Source organism: Acipenser ruthenus, chromosome 27, assembly GCF_902713425.1.
Source record: "Acipenser ruthenus chromosome 27, fAciRut3.2 maternal haplotype, whole genome shotgun sequence".
NCBI classification, from domain to species: domain Eukaryota; kingdom Metazoa; phylum Chordata; class Actinopteri; order Acipenseriformes; family Acipenseridae; genus Acipenser; species Acipenser ruthenus.
The window spans coordinates 1159851-1174670 of NC_081215.1; the positions used below are offsets into that span (position 1 = coordinate 1159851).

The following is a 14820-nucleotide window of genomic DNA, read 5'->3' on the forward strand; positions in this document are numbered from 1 at the left end:
GTGTTTGCTTGATTTTGTAAGAAACAGTAATGTAGCGCTGTGTGTTCTGTTACCATGTTCAATGCAGAAGGGTAGTTACTCTGATTTTAACAGCGTATTGCCTCAAATTCTAATACTTTGACACATTTAGAATATAAAAGTATTGGTTCTGTGTCTGTATATGCCACTTGGTGGTGAGTAGCCATATTACACTATAATTTGCAAGAAAGCATTCCATTACACCAAGAGCTGCTGTAGATTCTAGGTAGGGCAATAATTCATAATACACAAAGAAAGAGTCTTCATAAAACCAGTTGCTAGAGGCTTCTCCTTAATGCTAATGCTTTTGTAAAGCTCAAATAAACTACCCTTTCTAACCACGTCCAGCCTTTTAAAAGTTTATGGTAAATGTACTGTAAGTTGGTACAGTCACTTTGACAGTTTCACAGTTTATGTGTCTTCCTATAGTTTTCCATACATCACAATCCCACGTTCTCACGGCTCTAAACCTTGGGGCAAGTGGCATTTACCTGACAGCAGTGAGCAAGTGTGGCAGGGTACAGGAATGGAAATAGAAATAGAGTCAGGTTAGTGGAATAGCCGACAGTTAAAAGTAACAAGGTCAACTCGCTTCTCCACTCTGCCCTCCGTGAGCTTTTCAGTAAAACTCGTCTCAAGCTGCAAGCTTTCACAGCACCCTGCTACCCTCTGCTGAATAAAACGTCGCCTCCTGGGTTCCCAAGGCTGTGCTCTGTTACTGTGTCTCTCTTAAAAGTGTTCTTCTGTCTTGCCAAAAGGATTATGAGTTTTTGTTTTATATTGAAAGATGGGCCGATGGCTTTGCCAGTGGATGAGAGGGAATGTTTTGAGAAGCCAGCAGTGTGATGGTATGTTGTTACTGTAAATAGGGTGTTGCAAATGTATGGGATGTGTCTGTGTTTTTAGACCTGTTTTGTGCACCCTTTGCACGTTGAATATTCCTTTCTGAATGTTTGAAGTTCAATTGTAAAGGAATGTGGCTAACCATGCATTTTAATAGGGAAATAATTAACAGTAATTATGATTTCAAATGTAGTGTTCCAAGCAGTTTAGTAATTCATGTATTTTTGTTTTCTGGCGCTAATCCTCCGTGTAATTTGTAATTCTGTTAGTAATATGAGAAGAGCTACAAGCTGGTACAATATTTATTGCTGTGTAGTTTGTTTATTTAATTATTTATTCATTTCTTTGCTGAGCAGTGTGTTTAATATTCCATTGTGAAAACTTGAAACTGAATTTTAGCAAAATGATATCCCCAATGATTTCCAAACGATAGCAACAGATACTCTTGTCTTTCCCTATTATTAATGACTGCTTCAGAAAGCTGCATGCAATTTCTTGTGACAGTTTTTGTTCTTAACTGTCTGTAAAACACATTCATTTCTCAAAGGGGAATATTGTAAATAAGACAGAATTGTGAACATGAAGGATAAATACAACTCTGCAGTTACATTTACAACTGCTTTCTTATTTATGTAGAATACCAAGTCCATGTTTTCAGAAGTATTGATGATATTAATAAGCAGTGCTGCATATACTGTACACCGTCTACTTTGACAGTGATGGTTATGGAAATAAAATATAAATATTGACAACACTGGCCTTCAAATCTGGAGACTTCCAAATTGCTTCGTAGTTCATGATGCTGACAAGAAGTCCTGTATCACTGACTGCCACCAGAGGTTGCTCTTTTTAAAACATGTTCTGCTTTAACTCGAGGGAAAGGCAATTCAGTCCACCAAGCACTGAAGGATGAAAATGGTATTGATCCGTAGTTGGAGTGAAATAATGTAATTTATTATCTTGTTGGTCGTTAAAATTCACATTTATATATGTGGTTAAAATATATAGTGTGTTACTAATGGATGTGCTGAAATGCTTACTGTGTGGTTTTTATGGTTCTGCTTGAAGTTCTTCAGTTAGTTCATTTAATTCAGAGCGTTTATAAAGCATTTCTCAGCTGGTGGTCTGTGGATTACTCTGCTGCATATTGTTTATTATGGCTTGCCTGGTTGCTTTTAGTTTTCTTTCCTTGGAAAACAGTGTGGAAAATAAATCTAAAATGGCTTTGAGAAAACGGAGAGATCGAAGTAAGGATGTACAATCAAGTCTGACACAATCTTCCCTTTAATATCTCTACCCCACGTTGAGCTACCTAGTGGCATGCATGTGCTATAAAAATTTGCAGTTATACTTTATTGCCACCAGTGGCACTGCATGCTATGCCAAAATCCTACTAGAAGTACATTTTCAAATGTTAAAGCAATATATTTGGTAGTCATTTATCTTTACAGTATACAGCAGTGTGCACACGTTTGTTGCTTCTGTGGTTTTGATTTGTTGTGCATATGAAATCAAACCACTGGAACTGAAAATCTTCAAAGGGAAATGAGTGATTGTCAAATGTAATCGATTTTGAAAGGCCAGACATGCAATTCAATTAAAATAGGAAGAGAAAAAGAACACCTTGCCACAAATGGTCAAGTGCTGAGGCTTTTTAGAAGCTGTTTTAAGATGCCTAATTAAAGCACAAAATGGTCTGCCTGTTGTTTCTATATCGCAGATTACTGAGCAAAAATTGAAATCTTCACACCCTGCCATGCAGGTAGGTATGTAACGGATACAAATGACAAATCTTGAGGTGTTCTAATAGATGTGCACATGACTGTATACTGTGTGTGATGATGAATAAAACCAATGGGATTTCAAACCGCTTTCTGTCTTGTACTGCATGTACACGTATGGTTCATTTGAAAGGGCTGGTGCAGACGGTGCTGTATTTCACTGCACCCCACGTGAGTAGGTGGCCTCTCGCCGAACTGTGACAGAAATAAAGTGAAGTCATTTCTCTTGCTGATATCCATCATCGGGCTCTGATGATGCAAGTCGCTTGCTTTTCAGAATGCATGTACCTTCTCAAAACACGAGATTAGCTGTGTTGAAGGAAGCGTGGGGTCAACCGAAGTCCACTGTTCTCATCCTTGCGTCAATCTCTTTTATAGTTGTGGGTGTAGGGGGAAGGGGCTAGGATTAAAAGAACTGCATTGACATTCATAAAAGCTGGTCCCAGTGCGTACACTATCACAATGCTTTTATGCAGTAGTTAAGCACTGTACCAGTAGAATGCCTAGAATGAATGAAACCAAACGTAACCATATTATGTAATGTACATTAGCGAGCTGTGTCTCTGTCCTAACAGTGCTTCATTAGATATCCAATGAGCGATTTCTCATGCTTCATATAGGAAAAGTAATGCATACTGCAGCCCTCCATTTGCACTTTAAAATCAGAGACAGTTTTATTGATCAAGTAGGTACAGTAAAGACTAAGTCGCAGTAGCCATATAAAATGAAACATTGAGAAATTTGGGTAACTATGGAAACTGCTTGATTTGTAGTCTATTCCCTTTGGGCACTGGAAGTGTACAGGATTAGTCTGTGAAGCAATGCTGGCTGCTGTTTTATTTGGCTCCTCTCAATACCGTGTGGAGTGAGAAGGTCTGAGTAATGTTCAGGTGAAATATCTGCCTATCAAACATCTGTCCGTCATTGCTAATGCACAGCATGCTAAAGTGATGCAATCTCGTTGGTTTAATGGTTTGTAGGGAGGTGACTATAGGCGTCCAAACAAGTATTTACTGACAGAAAAAGACGCAGCACTTAAACCAGCGTGAAGAAGCAAACGGTAATGAAGAGAGACTCATGCATATAAAACAGGCATTACTTTGTTTTATTCCAAGTAAATGATCTTGCTTCCAAATTGAGGTTTTGTGAAGACTGCATGAAAGAGCTCTGACAAGGATTCCTTGTGTGCTCTGTCCTGTAATCCTTCTAGCCCTGCTTTGTGCGCAAGCAATCTTTTGAATATTTATATCTACACCTTACAACTGTAAATTAAAATAATACAAAAGAAACCTCAGTAAGTAGATAGGCCAGATCATTGTGAAGCAGTCCTACTAGGGATGCAGATGCATCTCTTAACCCTGTTTTTGGAGCTTGACAAATGCTTGAGTCGTCTCGCTCTGGGTCTGAAGGTATGACTTTTGTTATTTTTTTTGGAACAAATCCTAGGTCAATATAACGTTGCTGTTTAAAGGCTAGAATGTATTTGTAAAGCTCTTTTGGAGTGTTGGAACAGAATTCTGCTGTTACCATGGGATGTGGGGCTGCTGTGGGTTACCATAGAAACAGTGGTAATGAAGTGGAGCCCTGTCATTCCCTGTGGACCTGCAGTGAAGTGAAATTGCAGGTAAATGGGAGATGCAGTCACTTACAATACTTTTCACACTGGTATTGTGTCTTTAATACTATTAGCAAAACAACGTTTTAGTTTGCAGGGGCAGGGCTGAGACACATTGCTGTTGCAGCGGGTATGAGACGGGAGAACGATTGCGCTGTAATGTGACACTACCTGTTCTGTGCATACCCAGAAGATTTCAGTCTGCAGCTCCATCGATCCATTATGCTTCTTCACAAGCGATGAAAAGCCAGCTTCATTTGAAAGCAGCAGCAGAAGGAAAACAAAAAAATCCAGAAATCTAAAGTGTGCAATTTTGCACTGCTCTGCATGCTCCCCAAACAGTACTTGCTATGGTGAGGTGTGTGTGTTGTCTTTAGTGGCTTGGAGCTTTGCAGTTCCCTCCCTGGCTAGCCAATCACTTCTTGTATATGGTCTGCATTGAGAAATCACTGTCTCCTGGGCTGTGCTGTTTAGCCTCTCGAAAGAGAGAACGCAGAACGAGGGGAATCATTTCTGAGCTCAATCCCTTTGATGGATGCGTTGCCTCACTAGGCGTTGGTGAATCCGTAGCCCCCTCACTGCTCCATGCTTTGCAGGCTTTGTTAGGCTGTAAAGATGCACAGACCCTCCCCAAGCACCTTAATGATGAACAATAAAAACAGTGCTGAATTTGTTGTTTGTCAGAAAATCGCTGATCTGCATGCAACTAAAATGATACCTGAAATGGTGCAAGCTGTGTTTTAACCCTCATCCCCTCCCTTGGCATGGTTAAAGCCTATATACTGTGCTACCTGTGCGTATGGTAATGTTGGATGCAGGCTTAAGTGTGATCTGTTGCAATTATTTAAGTTCTAGACAATTCTTTTAATTTGAATGTGCATTTCTCAACCACAATCTAATAATACCACTTAATCTCAGAAGCCACCATTGTGTTACCAACACAAATTCCCATTTTGAGTTGTGTGTTGATTTGGTTTGTAAGTTTTGAATAGCTTTATTTGACTTAAAGAATGGCTTTGATATGGAGACCCTTAAGGTGGCCATTGTTTCACACCTTATTCCTAGAGTGTTTCTCATCCCCTTATTTACCGTAACAGCTACTACAGAGGCCTATAAATAACTGCACTGTACAGTAACTCTCCCCCTCCCCCAACCCCCCCCCCCCCCCCCCCCCACTTACCTGGGTTCCCAGCGTGCACAGCCAGCAGCCGTGATATAGTAATGAGATTAGAATCACGTGGGACAAGCGAAGAGCAAGAGAGAGTAGGGAGAGGCAGCAAGAGTGTGTGCGAGAGAGAGAGAGAGAGAGAGAGAGAGAGAGAGAGAGAGAGAGAGAGAGAGAGAGAGTGTGTTTGTATCTCAGGAACCTGACATCTTAAACTCCTTTCTCCTCTCTGATCAGATTGACTGCTTAGCGAAGGGTTTAGCAGCTAGGCTAGGCTGGACCACGCGCCCCTAGCCTGCTATAGATGAGAGCCACCCCTCTCTTCTTCACCTCCCTGGTCTCGCTATGCTGCTCCTTTACACCTTTTTCATTTCTGTTTTAGAATCAATCTACCGTCGTGGAGCCAGAAGATGGAGGAAGCTCTACCGCGTGAACGGGCATCTCTTTCAGGCCAAGCGCTTTAACAGGGTGAGTGCGGCTCTGTGAAGGGGTTAAGGGAAGGTTCCCCCTGGCTAGCGGGTATAGATCTGTCAGCTTGCATTGCCTTTTATCTGCCGCTGCTGTTGTCTTCTGGTGTTTTGGTATGCTCCCTGGCTGGTTAATAATGGATACAAAATAATTCTGCACACTGTAGCAGCGGGAAAAGGATTTGATGCATTATTTAAAAGTGGCTGGCCTATATCATTTCTCTGCGCTTTCGCTTTAGCCTGTTTTCTTAGCTTCTCCATCAGTTCTCAAGGGGACTGGTTTCTGTATTGCTGCTGATTTTTTTTTCAGATTTTTTTTTTTTAACTGGGATAGTAACCGCTTGCCTGCAGATGCCTTTTAATGTTTCCCCTGTCTCGTTTGGGTGTAATGGTCTTGCTGCCCCCACTGTTTGATATGCCTGACTCCTGCTTTTATTGTGTTGTCTTGTTGTGGATCTCCTTCGAAATGCACTTTTTTTTTACGAAGGAGCACAAGCTATTATTATTATGTTGCCTCCAGTGTAAGCAAATCATAGAGAGAGACATCTGATATTTCTTTAACCAGCTGGGCTACAGGGGTTGTACTGGAAGTACTTTTTGCAGATTATGGTTTTCTTTTACCGGATTATCGACAGAAGCCATGCTTCTATGGAACGGGCAAGTTTGATTTTTCGATTTTTTTGCTTTTTATGTAGCCTAGGTCTGCAGCTAAGTTCTCAGGAAAACGTCATTAAAAACCATACTGTACGAACCTGACCGACAAATATGCACGTAATTCTGGACCGTGACCTTTTAACTCTTGAACTCAATTAAGTGGCATTAGAAAGTCCAAAAGGTTCAACTTCTAATAAGATGAGACAAGCAGACACATGCTTGAGATAGTACCTTCATCTAACGCTAGCCTGCCCCAGTCAAACAGGAACATATTTAACAGCGTCACACAGCTCTGCTCCGGACCTCTTTTGCTTTTTTGTATTGGCGTGACTAGATGGCTAGTACCCAGGTATTTCACACTGCCCATGGAAAGTAGGTCATTCATTTTGTACTCGCTGCTCTCTTTATTATGCTGTAATTGGAGTGTCCTACACAATTCAGCCCCTCCCCTCCCATACACACAAACACAGGCTTCAGTTTCTTATTTTATACGGAGGCATCACGAAAGCATCTCAAGGGCTGTATTTGCAGGATTAACAGTTAAGTTTAGAATTCACTTTAGCGGTTAACCAAAAGGAGAAGTTATCATAACAAATAGTTATAGAGAACATTCAAATAACAGGTAGATGCCAGTTGAAAATGACTTCCAATAACAGGTAGATGCCAGTTGAAAATGACTTCCAATAACAGGTAGATGCCAGTTGAAAATGCTCCAAAAAATGACAAATAAGGACACTTCATGGGATACGCTTTGCTTGAAACACATTCATATTCTTAGTCATTCAATCCTACATGTATTTAAATTGTAAAAATCTACACTTTCAATAATATTGTATAACAACTGCTGTACGTTTTCTTTTTATATAATTTAAGGGCTTAATCCCCAGCCTACAGTAGCTGTCTTTTCAGAAATTAAGAAGCCCCCCTTCACCACCCCTGTGAATGAGCTTTCCTGGGATTTCTGTCAGTGCTGCTCCGTGGGTTTGAGCATGGGAGGCAGTCTGTGATGTACGGCTTAGTTGTGAGCAAACGTAGGAAGTGACCGCGGGGCTAAGATTGCTCAACTCTTAGCTCTTTACAAAAGCCCCTTCGCACTGCCACAAAAGCATGTGTCAGTAGTATGTTAGGGAACTCGCACACGTCACAAAAACGAACATCCACCTCAGTTTAACAAAGTTTCACCACCTGTTGTTTACAAGAGAACTCGCGTGACGTTCCGTAGGTGAAGGACCAGCTGTAGCCCCTTCCACACTGGCACGTCCTACTTGGGTCAAGCTTCTCTGGATCGTCGGCCCAAATGTTGATTTAGAGCAAATGTTTCTTCATCCCTGCTGCAATCTGGCTCATGCTGTGTCTCAAGCAACAAAAATATGGCTAAACAGAAACGTTCCTTGCGGAAGTGAAACCTTCACGCAGGCGTGGCTGTTTGTTATTTCATCGGCTTACGAACGGCCGTCATGCATTTGGTCTCGCTCAACCCGGGTCAAAGCGTGTCGACTCACATCTTGAGGTGGGTCGCTGGGACCCGGGTACGACCCGGGTACGTTGTTTCACACTATGCGGGATTGTGACCCGGGTAGCCAGAACCCCGGTCCGGGACCTGGGTAGGAGTGCCAGTGTGAAAGGGGCTTATGTAAATTCAAGCGATCAGGTGACCATTACAAACTTGCAACAATGGTTGCCTGGCTGCGTACGTACAGGCTAGTGAATTTCAGGGCATTTTAGGGTTTTATTGCATTTGTGATTACTGGTTTCCTCCAGGCCTATCAAAAAGCAGCTGGATCATCTCAAGGTGTTCACAATGGAGAGCAGCTCTTTAATGAATTCATTCATTATGAATCCAGCAAGCAGCTGTTGATTGGACTATAAGGAGGGGTTTCGCAGTGTGCTGGCACAGCAGCTGTTAGAAGATTTCCTATTTCTATACAGGGCAGTTTTATTGAGTTTATGTACCAGGAAGCACAGACATCCAGTCTGATATATTACAGCAGCCCTCACTGTCTGATTACTTTGTGAGTGTTGTGTGCGTGAGTGTGAGTCTGAACTGAAAAAACGAACTGCTTATTATTTAATGTATTTGATGTGCATTTCATCAAAAAGAAATAATAAAACCTGCTTTTCTGTGGAAATTGAAAGTGTGTAAATGGAAAAAGCAAACGTTGTTCCGTCTGAACGGCAGGCTTTGCACAGCCCATGCAGCTTGCACAAATGAGCGGAAACACTAAGGGCTTTCAAAATGAGCTGTGAAACACATCCCTCGAATTGGTCTTTCATTTAGGTCTTTAGGTAGTGGAGCAGTTTAAATGTATTATTAATATTATTGTTATTATTTGTCACCATCTTTAACACAGCAAACAAAACTTTGTCAGTAGTCAATTTGTAAAGGTTTGGTCTAGATGGCCTAACCATGATTCATTGAGACATATCTGAGCTTAATTCAGGTTATCCACCTGGGGGAAGAATGATAGAAGGTGACTTTTAGTTTTCTGTTCATTTACGGATACAAGCATGCACGTTGCTTAGATGGCACAGTTTATTAAGCTAGACACCAGTTAAGCGATTTTATAATGAAAGACCCACGCATTTCCAGTAGGTTGTTCCCTGTACTTAAATCAGTGTTACTTCTGCAACGTATAGCTACCAAACAGATGAAACACTCAGAGGTGTTAGTTTAATGTTTCTTCTGCATTGATTGGAGCTGGCAGACAGGCAGCAGCATGAGAAGAGATTTCACACACTTTCTTGTATAAAATCAGGAGATGTAGGAGCAGGGGGCAGTCTGCTTTACTGTATGTCTGCTCTCTGTTGGGCTCTTTCGACATAAGGCCACTAAACACTTTCTTTCCTGAAGCTTTTTAACCCTATTAACACCAAGCGCCTCATTACATGCCTCGTTAGAAGAAATGAAACGTCCGAGCTGCTCTAGAGTGGTATGGAGGCACCCTCATTCATACAGAAGGATTTGGGTGAAAAAGAGGGATTTCTTTTATTGTTGTAGTTTGGAGGTTTTGAGTACTGAGTTACAGTGTTGCTAGTTTATTGAACTTTATCATCAGCAAATGCTTGATGATAGCCTAGCATTCGTAATTACGATTCTTTCCAGTTATTACAGCAACTAAGAAACTGTGCCAGCAAAGCACGGGGTAAGGTGAAAACGGTTAATCATTTGAGCTTTTTAATCATTAAAAATCACGATTTACATTCAAATGCAATTTCATTCTCATCTCATATCCAAGTGTTGTTCATTTTTCAGTGTAGGGTATACTGAGATGTATAAAAGCCCAGTCAGGAATGGCATTATTTTCAACAAGTCATCACTCCTCGTGCTGTAGAAGAGCATGCTTTGATGGGTGCCATTATTTATTTCATTTTATTTTTTTGCACCCGGAATTAGGCGGACAGCTCATGACAGAAACAAGGTAATGGGTATCTGATCTGTTTCACCAGCTCCTTTTTTTTTTTCTTTCTTCATGGGTCTGGCAGATTTATTTCCAGTAAGTCACAATTCTTTTTACAGTGCAGACAGCTGAGGAGAGGAAACGCAGTGTTAGAGGTGTGCGAATGGTCAAGCTGGTGGAGGGACAGTTTATTCCCTTAGCTCATTAAGTGTCATTGTCCTCATTTCAGGACCGGCCACTTTGTCATTTTTTGGAGCATTTTTAACTGGCGTCTACCTCCTTTTTAACAATGTTGTTATGATAACTATTATGATAATTTTGTTAACCGCAAAAGTTAAGTCTAAATGCAACTGCAAATATAGCCCTTCAGATGCTTTTATGACACCTCGGTATAAAATAAGAAACGGAAGCCTAAAAATGATACATTTTCTTGGTGTTTGCCTACCCGCAGTGATGATAAAGCTGCATTTTCAATGAACTTCATAACCGTCTTGAAATCGGGCTGTTACACTTTTGTTTAGCATTGTGTTAAAATGCAGTGCATTGAAATATAGCCGCAACACTCAATCACACAGAAAACTGTTAATACTTTACTGATAAGGGCATCCATTAACCTTGCAAATATGCAACGGTTCTTGCTTTATTCTGTATCAGTTTTTCAGACAAGGATGCGAGAGTCATTTGTTTTGTTGCATGTGACGAGCAAGATAATGGTGCGGACCGATACGGAGGGGAAAAAGAAAACGGGACAAGAATCTTAAACTGTGCAATACTTTTATAAGTAGAAAAACACAAAGGAAGTAGAAAAATAAATCTGGTTAAAAGGTCTTTGGCTGTCTCTTTAATTGACGATCATATTTATCAGCTGCTAATGCACATGCAGCCGTTCCTTTTTATACATGTCCTTTGCAGCTTTCAAGGAGTCTAGGAGCACAATTGGTAGAACGTCCCCATTTGCAATATGAAAAGCAGCAGTGGGCGTTTTTGCCAGCCACCCTAGAAGATTAATCTTTCACAGGATGGCAGGACGTTGTCAGGGGTTGAAACGGATGTGCAGTAATACTGTTGCTCCAGTAATCATTTCAGTGGCTTTATTCCAGTTAAATCCACTGTGGCTGTTTTGGAAACTGCTGTTGTACAAGTTCGAAGGAATAAAGTTTAATGCATCCTGTTAGCTGTTGTAATAAATGTGACCTGGGACTGGTCCGATATTAATGCGCCCACTTTAGTGCTGAGTGCTAGTTATTTATTCAAGCGATTTTCTGAAGACTGTGCTTTGAGAAATTAGATGCTGGGCTCTGTGTCATCCACAGTATAGACCGGATTGCTGTAGCTGGTTCCAAAACTGCTGCTGAATCCGCCAAAAGCATTTACTCCAGCCAGTACAGCACCCCATGAGGTGTGATTCTGGAATGTTGTGTGGTTCTGGAATGTGTGATTCTGTTCCACACAGCTGATGATGTCACTGTCCAGTCTGATACAGTGTGCTTGCTCTGATTTCTTCTCTGTCTGTCTTGCCTCCCACAGAAAGCTTACTGTGGCCACTGCAGTGAAAGGATATGGGGTCTCGGAAGGCAGGGCTACAAGTGTATCAACTGCAAACTGCTGGTCCATAAGCGCTGTCACAAACTAGTTCCTCTGACCTGCCAAAGGCATATGGTGAGTTCAGATAGCTTCTGTTTGTTGTGTACCAAATGATCATTATTCACCTGTCAACCTGACACACTGCGTGCACACAGTACATGATCACGCTAAGAATCCACATGCATACATGGCCCAAGGCTTTCTGACTAGTCATAAACTCAACACGGCGCTGGTATTTTTATGATGTATTTTGACACAACACCACTCGGGTGTTGTACCTGCAGGATCTAAATTTTAAAGGCACTAAAAAAAAAAAAAAAAAATACTCTCAAAGTCGATAGTCGCAGTAGCAGAGGCTTCAGATTAGGGGCAATCAGGAAACAGTGCAAATGCAGAATACCAAATTTAGAATCTAGGACTTGGTGACAGGAACTTGGTGTGCCCTTGATTTGGATATTGAAAAGCATCCAGAAATAGCTTTTCATAATGTCTGAACTGGAGTCACAAACGTAGCTTCTGGGAGAGGTCAGGGGCACGTTAGTTTGGGTGTCCATTGCAAGAACTACAGACGCCCAGCAGCTGTGTTATTTTCAGAGTGCCCCGGCTTACTGCACATGTACCTGTGTGTCTTGCACAGTAGGGTTTCTGGAGATCCTGTATTTCACTGCCACGGAAATCCCAAGGCCCCTTGTGCATGTCTTGACTCACTTATTGCTATCTTTGCTTTCCAATATGCATTACCTGCCCCCTCTGGCTTGTTATAATATCCACACTGTCTGAGATATTAAGCTCAAGAACAGGGCTGTTGCCACTGAGACCTCACTGTATCAAACGATGCAGCTTCTGGCAAAAACAAAACACAGTAATGCATGATACTAACCAAAGGAGGAGAAACTGTAGAATGCACATGTTTCTATTTTATACACGGTGGTGGATTCGGCTGCATTCTGTTTTTCATTCTTCACTCTGTTTATTTTTTCCTAATGCGTACATGTAGGCTTTTTATTTATTTTTTTCAGTTCATGTTCTCGCTCTCCTCTGATCTAAAAAACAGGATCTGGGAACAAGTTAATTGTCCTTCTGTGCTTCCCATAGGATCCGGTCATGCCATCCCAAGAGCCGCCACTGAATGAGAAAAACGATGAAGTCGACCTCCCTTCAGAAGAAACAGACGGAAGTAGGTTTTCTAAGAGAGATTTTGTAACGTCAAACATATGTGTGTAGGTACAGCCGTGTGCAAATGTATCTGAACACCCCATTGCTGCTGTAGTTTGTGATTTGTTGTGCAGATGAAATCAAACCACTGGAACTGAAAATTGTAAAAACAGGCACAGTCTAATTTTAATTGATGACTTTAATAGGTCACACATGCAATTCATTTAAAATAGTAAGAGAAAAAGAACATGTAGCCACACATGATAAAATGCAGGAGACTTTAGAAGTTGTTTAAGATGCCTAATTAAAGCACAAAGCGGTCTAACATTTTCACACAAGAGTGCCTGTTTTTCTATATCACTAATTACTGATCCAGAATCCTCACACCCTGAGGTTTTCGTGCAGGTAGGTATGTAAAGGATATAAATGACAAATCTTGAGGTGTTCTAATAAATGTGCACACGACTGTATGTAGGTACGTGACCCATTATAGATTCACAAAATGCCATTGTTTAAATGAAAGGGCTGTCCTTTGAGATAGGAAACTGTAATCCTCGGTACTTCTGAAGAACAGGGGCTGTTAATCTAGGCATTTAGTGTTAATTCCAGCGCAAGCCTGACTAGAATCCTTCTGCATGGTCAAGTTTAATCCAAAAAGTCAACGGTTGACCGCTGCAGTTTGCAAATGTGAGAGTGCTGTGGTGCCCTCTAATGGTTGCTAGCTTATATCACAGGGCACTTCTACAGTAGTGAGTTTAATTATTAAACTCAAGTTGTGATCATACACCGGTATCTGCTAGCACATTATTATATGTGAATGCAAATCGCTAAAGAATATCACCCTTACAAAAAAGTACTATTGTAGTACTATACTGTAGTACTTTATAGCAATTTGCTGACTCTCTCTCTCTCTCGCTCGCTCGCTCACCACTGTGTATTTTTCTTCTCTTAGTTCCATTTATACCACACAATCGGACGTTGGACAAAGGGGAGGATGATTCAGAGGTGAGTGAGAGGAGTAAAGCCAGGTCCTCACATCCACGGAAATGAAAGTAACATCAGTCTAGCCATAAAAAAAAACATACAGCTTAAATTCTACCCACTGAAGCAGTCGTCAAGCATGACTTCCTTGCTGCGTTGCGGGCATGCTGTGGTTACTGTTTACTCATTATGTTCACTGCTTGGCTTCATGCTTATGCCTTACAGTAATTTAAAACCTTGACTGCTGATATTTTTTGTGGAACATTTTCTGTCTTGCTGGTTATGAAACAATCGATGGAAGACGTTCAGAATTAAGCTTGTTATCATTAAATATATATTTTTATATATACACTGACTGGCCAAAATGTGATTGACCTTCTACCGAAGCCTAGAAAGTCACAGCTCTGTGAATTGCGTCGCTGTAGCACATCTGTTGCATTTCACAATACGTTCAGGCTTGATCTGTCATGACCTGCTTGCAACCGGAGTGGTGCTTTGTCGTGAAATCAAGGAGACCCTGTGCCAGTATGTCTCGTCGCTCTGTGCCAGTATGTCTCGTCGCTCTGTGCAGGATCTCAAGCCGGTGTTGGACGGGATCGATGGGATTCAGATCTCCCAGGGGCTGGGGCTGTCGGACTTCGACCTGATCAGAGTGATTGGCCGTGGCAGCTACGCCAAGGTCCTCCTGGTGCGGTTAAAGAAGAACGAGCAGATCTACGCCATGAAGGTGGTGAAGAAGGAACTGGTGCACGATGATGAGGTGAGCACAGACACACACACACAGGGTTTGAAACTGGAGCACGATGATGAGGTGAGCACAGACACACACACACAGGGCTTGGAACTGGTGCACGATGATGAGGTGAGCACACACACACAGGGTTTGGAACTGGTGCATGATGATGAGGTGAGCACACACACACAGGGTTTGGAACTGGTGCACGATGATGAGGTGAGCACATACACACACACAGGGCTTGGAGTCTCAGCCTATTAAAAATCGTCTTTGTTTAATAGGAATGCAGAATTTTTTTGCATTATAGGATGGGATACACTGTAAGACGTTAACATTAATTGAATAGACCCGACCCGAACCCAAACCCGATTTGCATAACACTTTTCTACGTGAAACCCGTTGGAGTACTGATTGGGTCTCGGG

At 41.6% G+C, this 14820-nt stretch overlaps 1 protein-coding gene across 6 annotated transcripts in view; it reads left to right on the plus strand.

Annotated features, from left to right (window-relative positions):
- Positions 1 to 14820, plus strand: part of LOC117425545 (protein kinase C zeta type) — a 92373-nt gene that overhangs the window by 47629 nt on the left and 29924 nt on the right. For all 6 annotated transcript variants that reach the window (XM_059002717.1, XM_059002716.1, XM_059002718.1 and 3 more), the window contains 5 exons: positions 5805 to 5890; positions 11469 to 11600; positions 12621 to 12702; positions 13633 to 13685; positions 14233 to 14421. In XM_059002717.1, coding sequence (XP_058858700.1) covers positions 5805 to 5890; positions 11469 to 11600; positions 12621 to 12702; positions 13633 to 13685; positions 14233 to 14421 — 542 coding nt within the window. The remainder of the gene's footprint in view (positions 1 to 5804; positions 5891 to 11468; positions 11601 to 12620; positions 12703 to 13632; positions 13686 to 14232; positions 14422 to 14820) is intronic.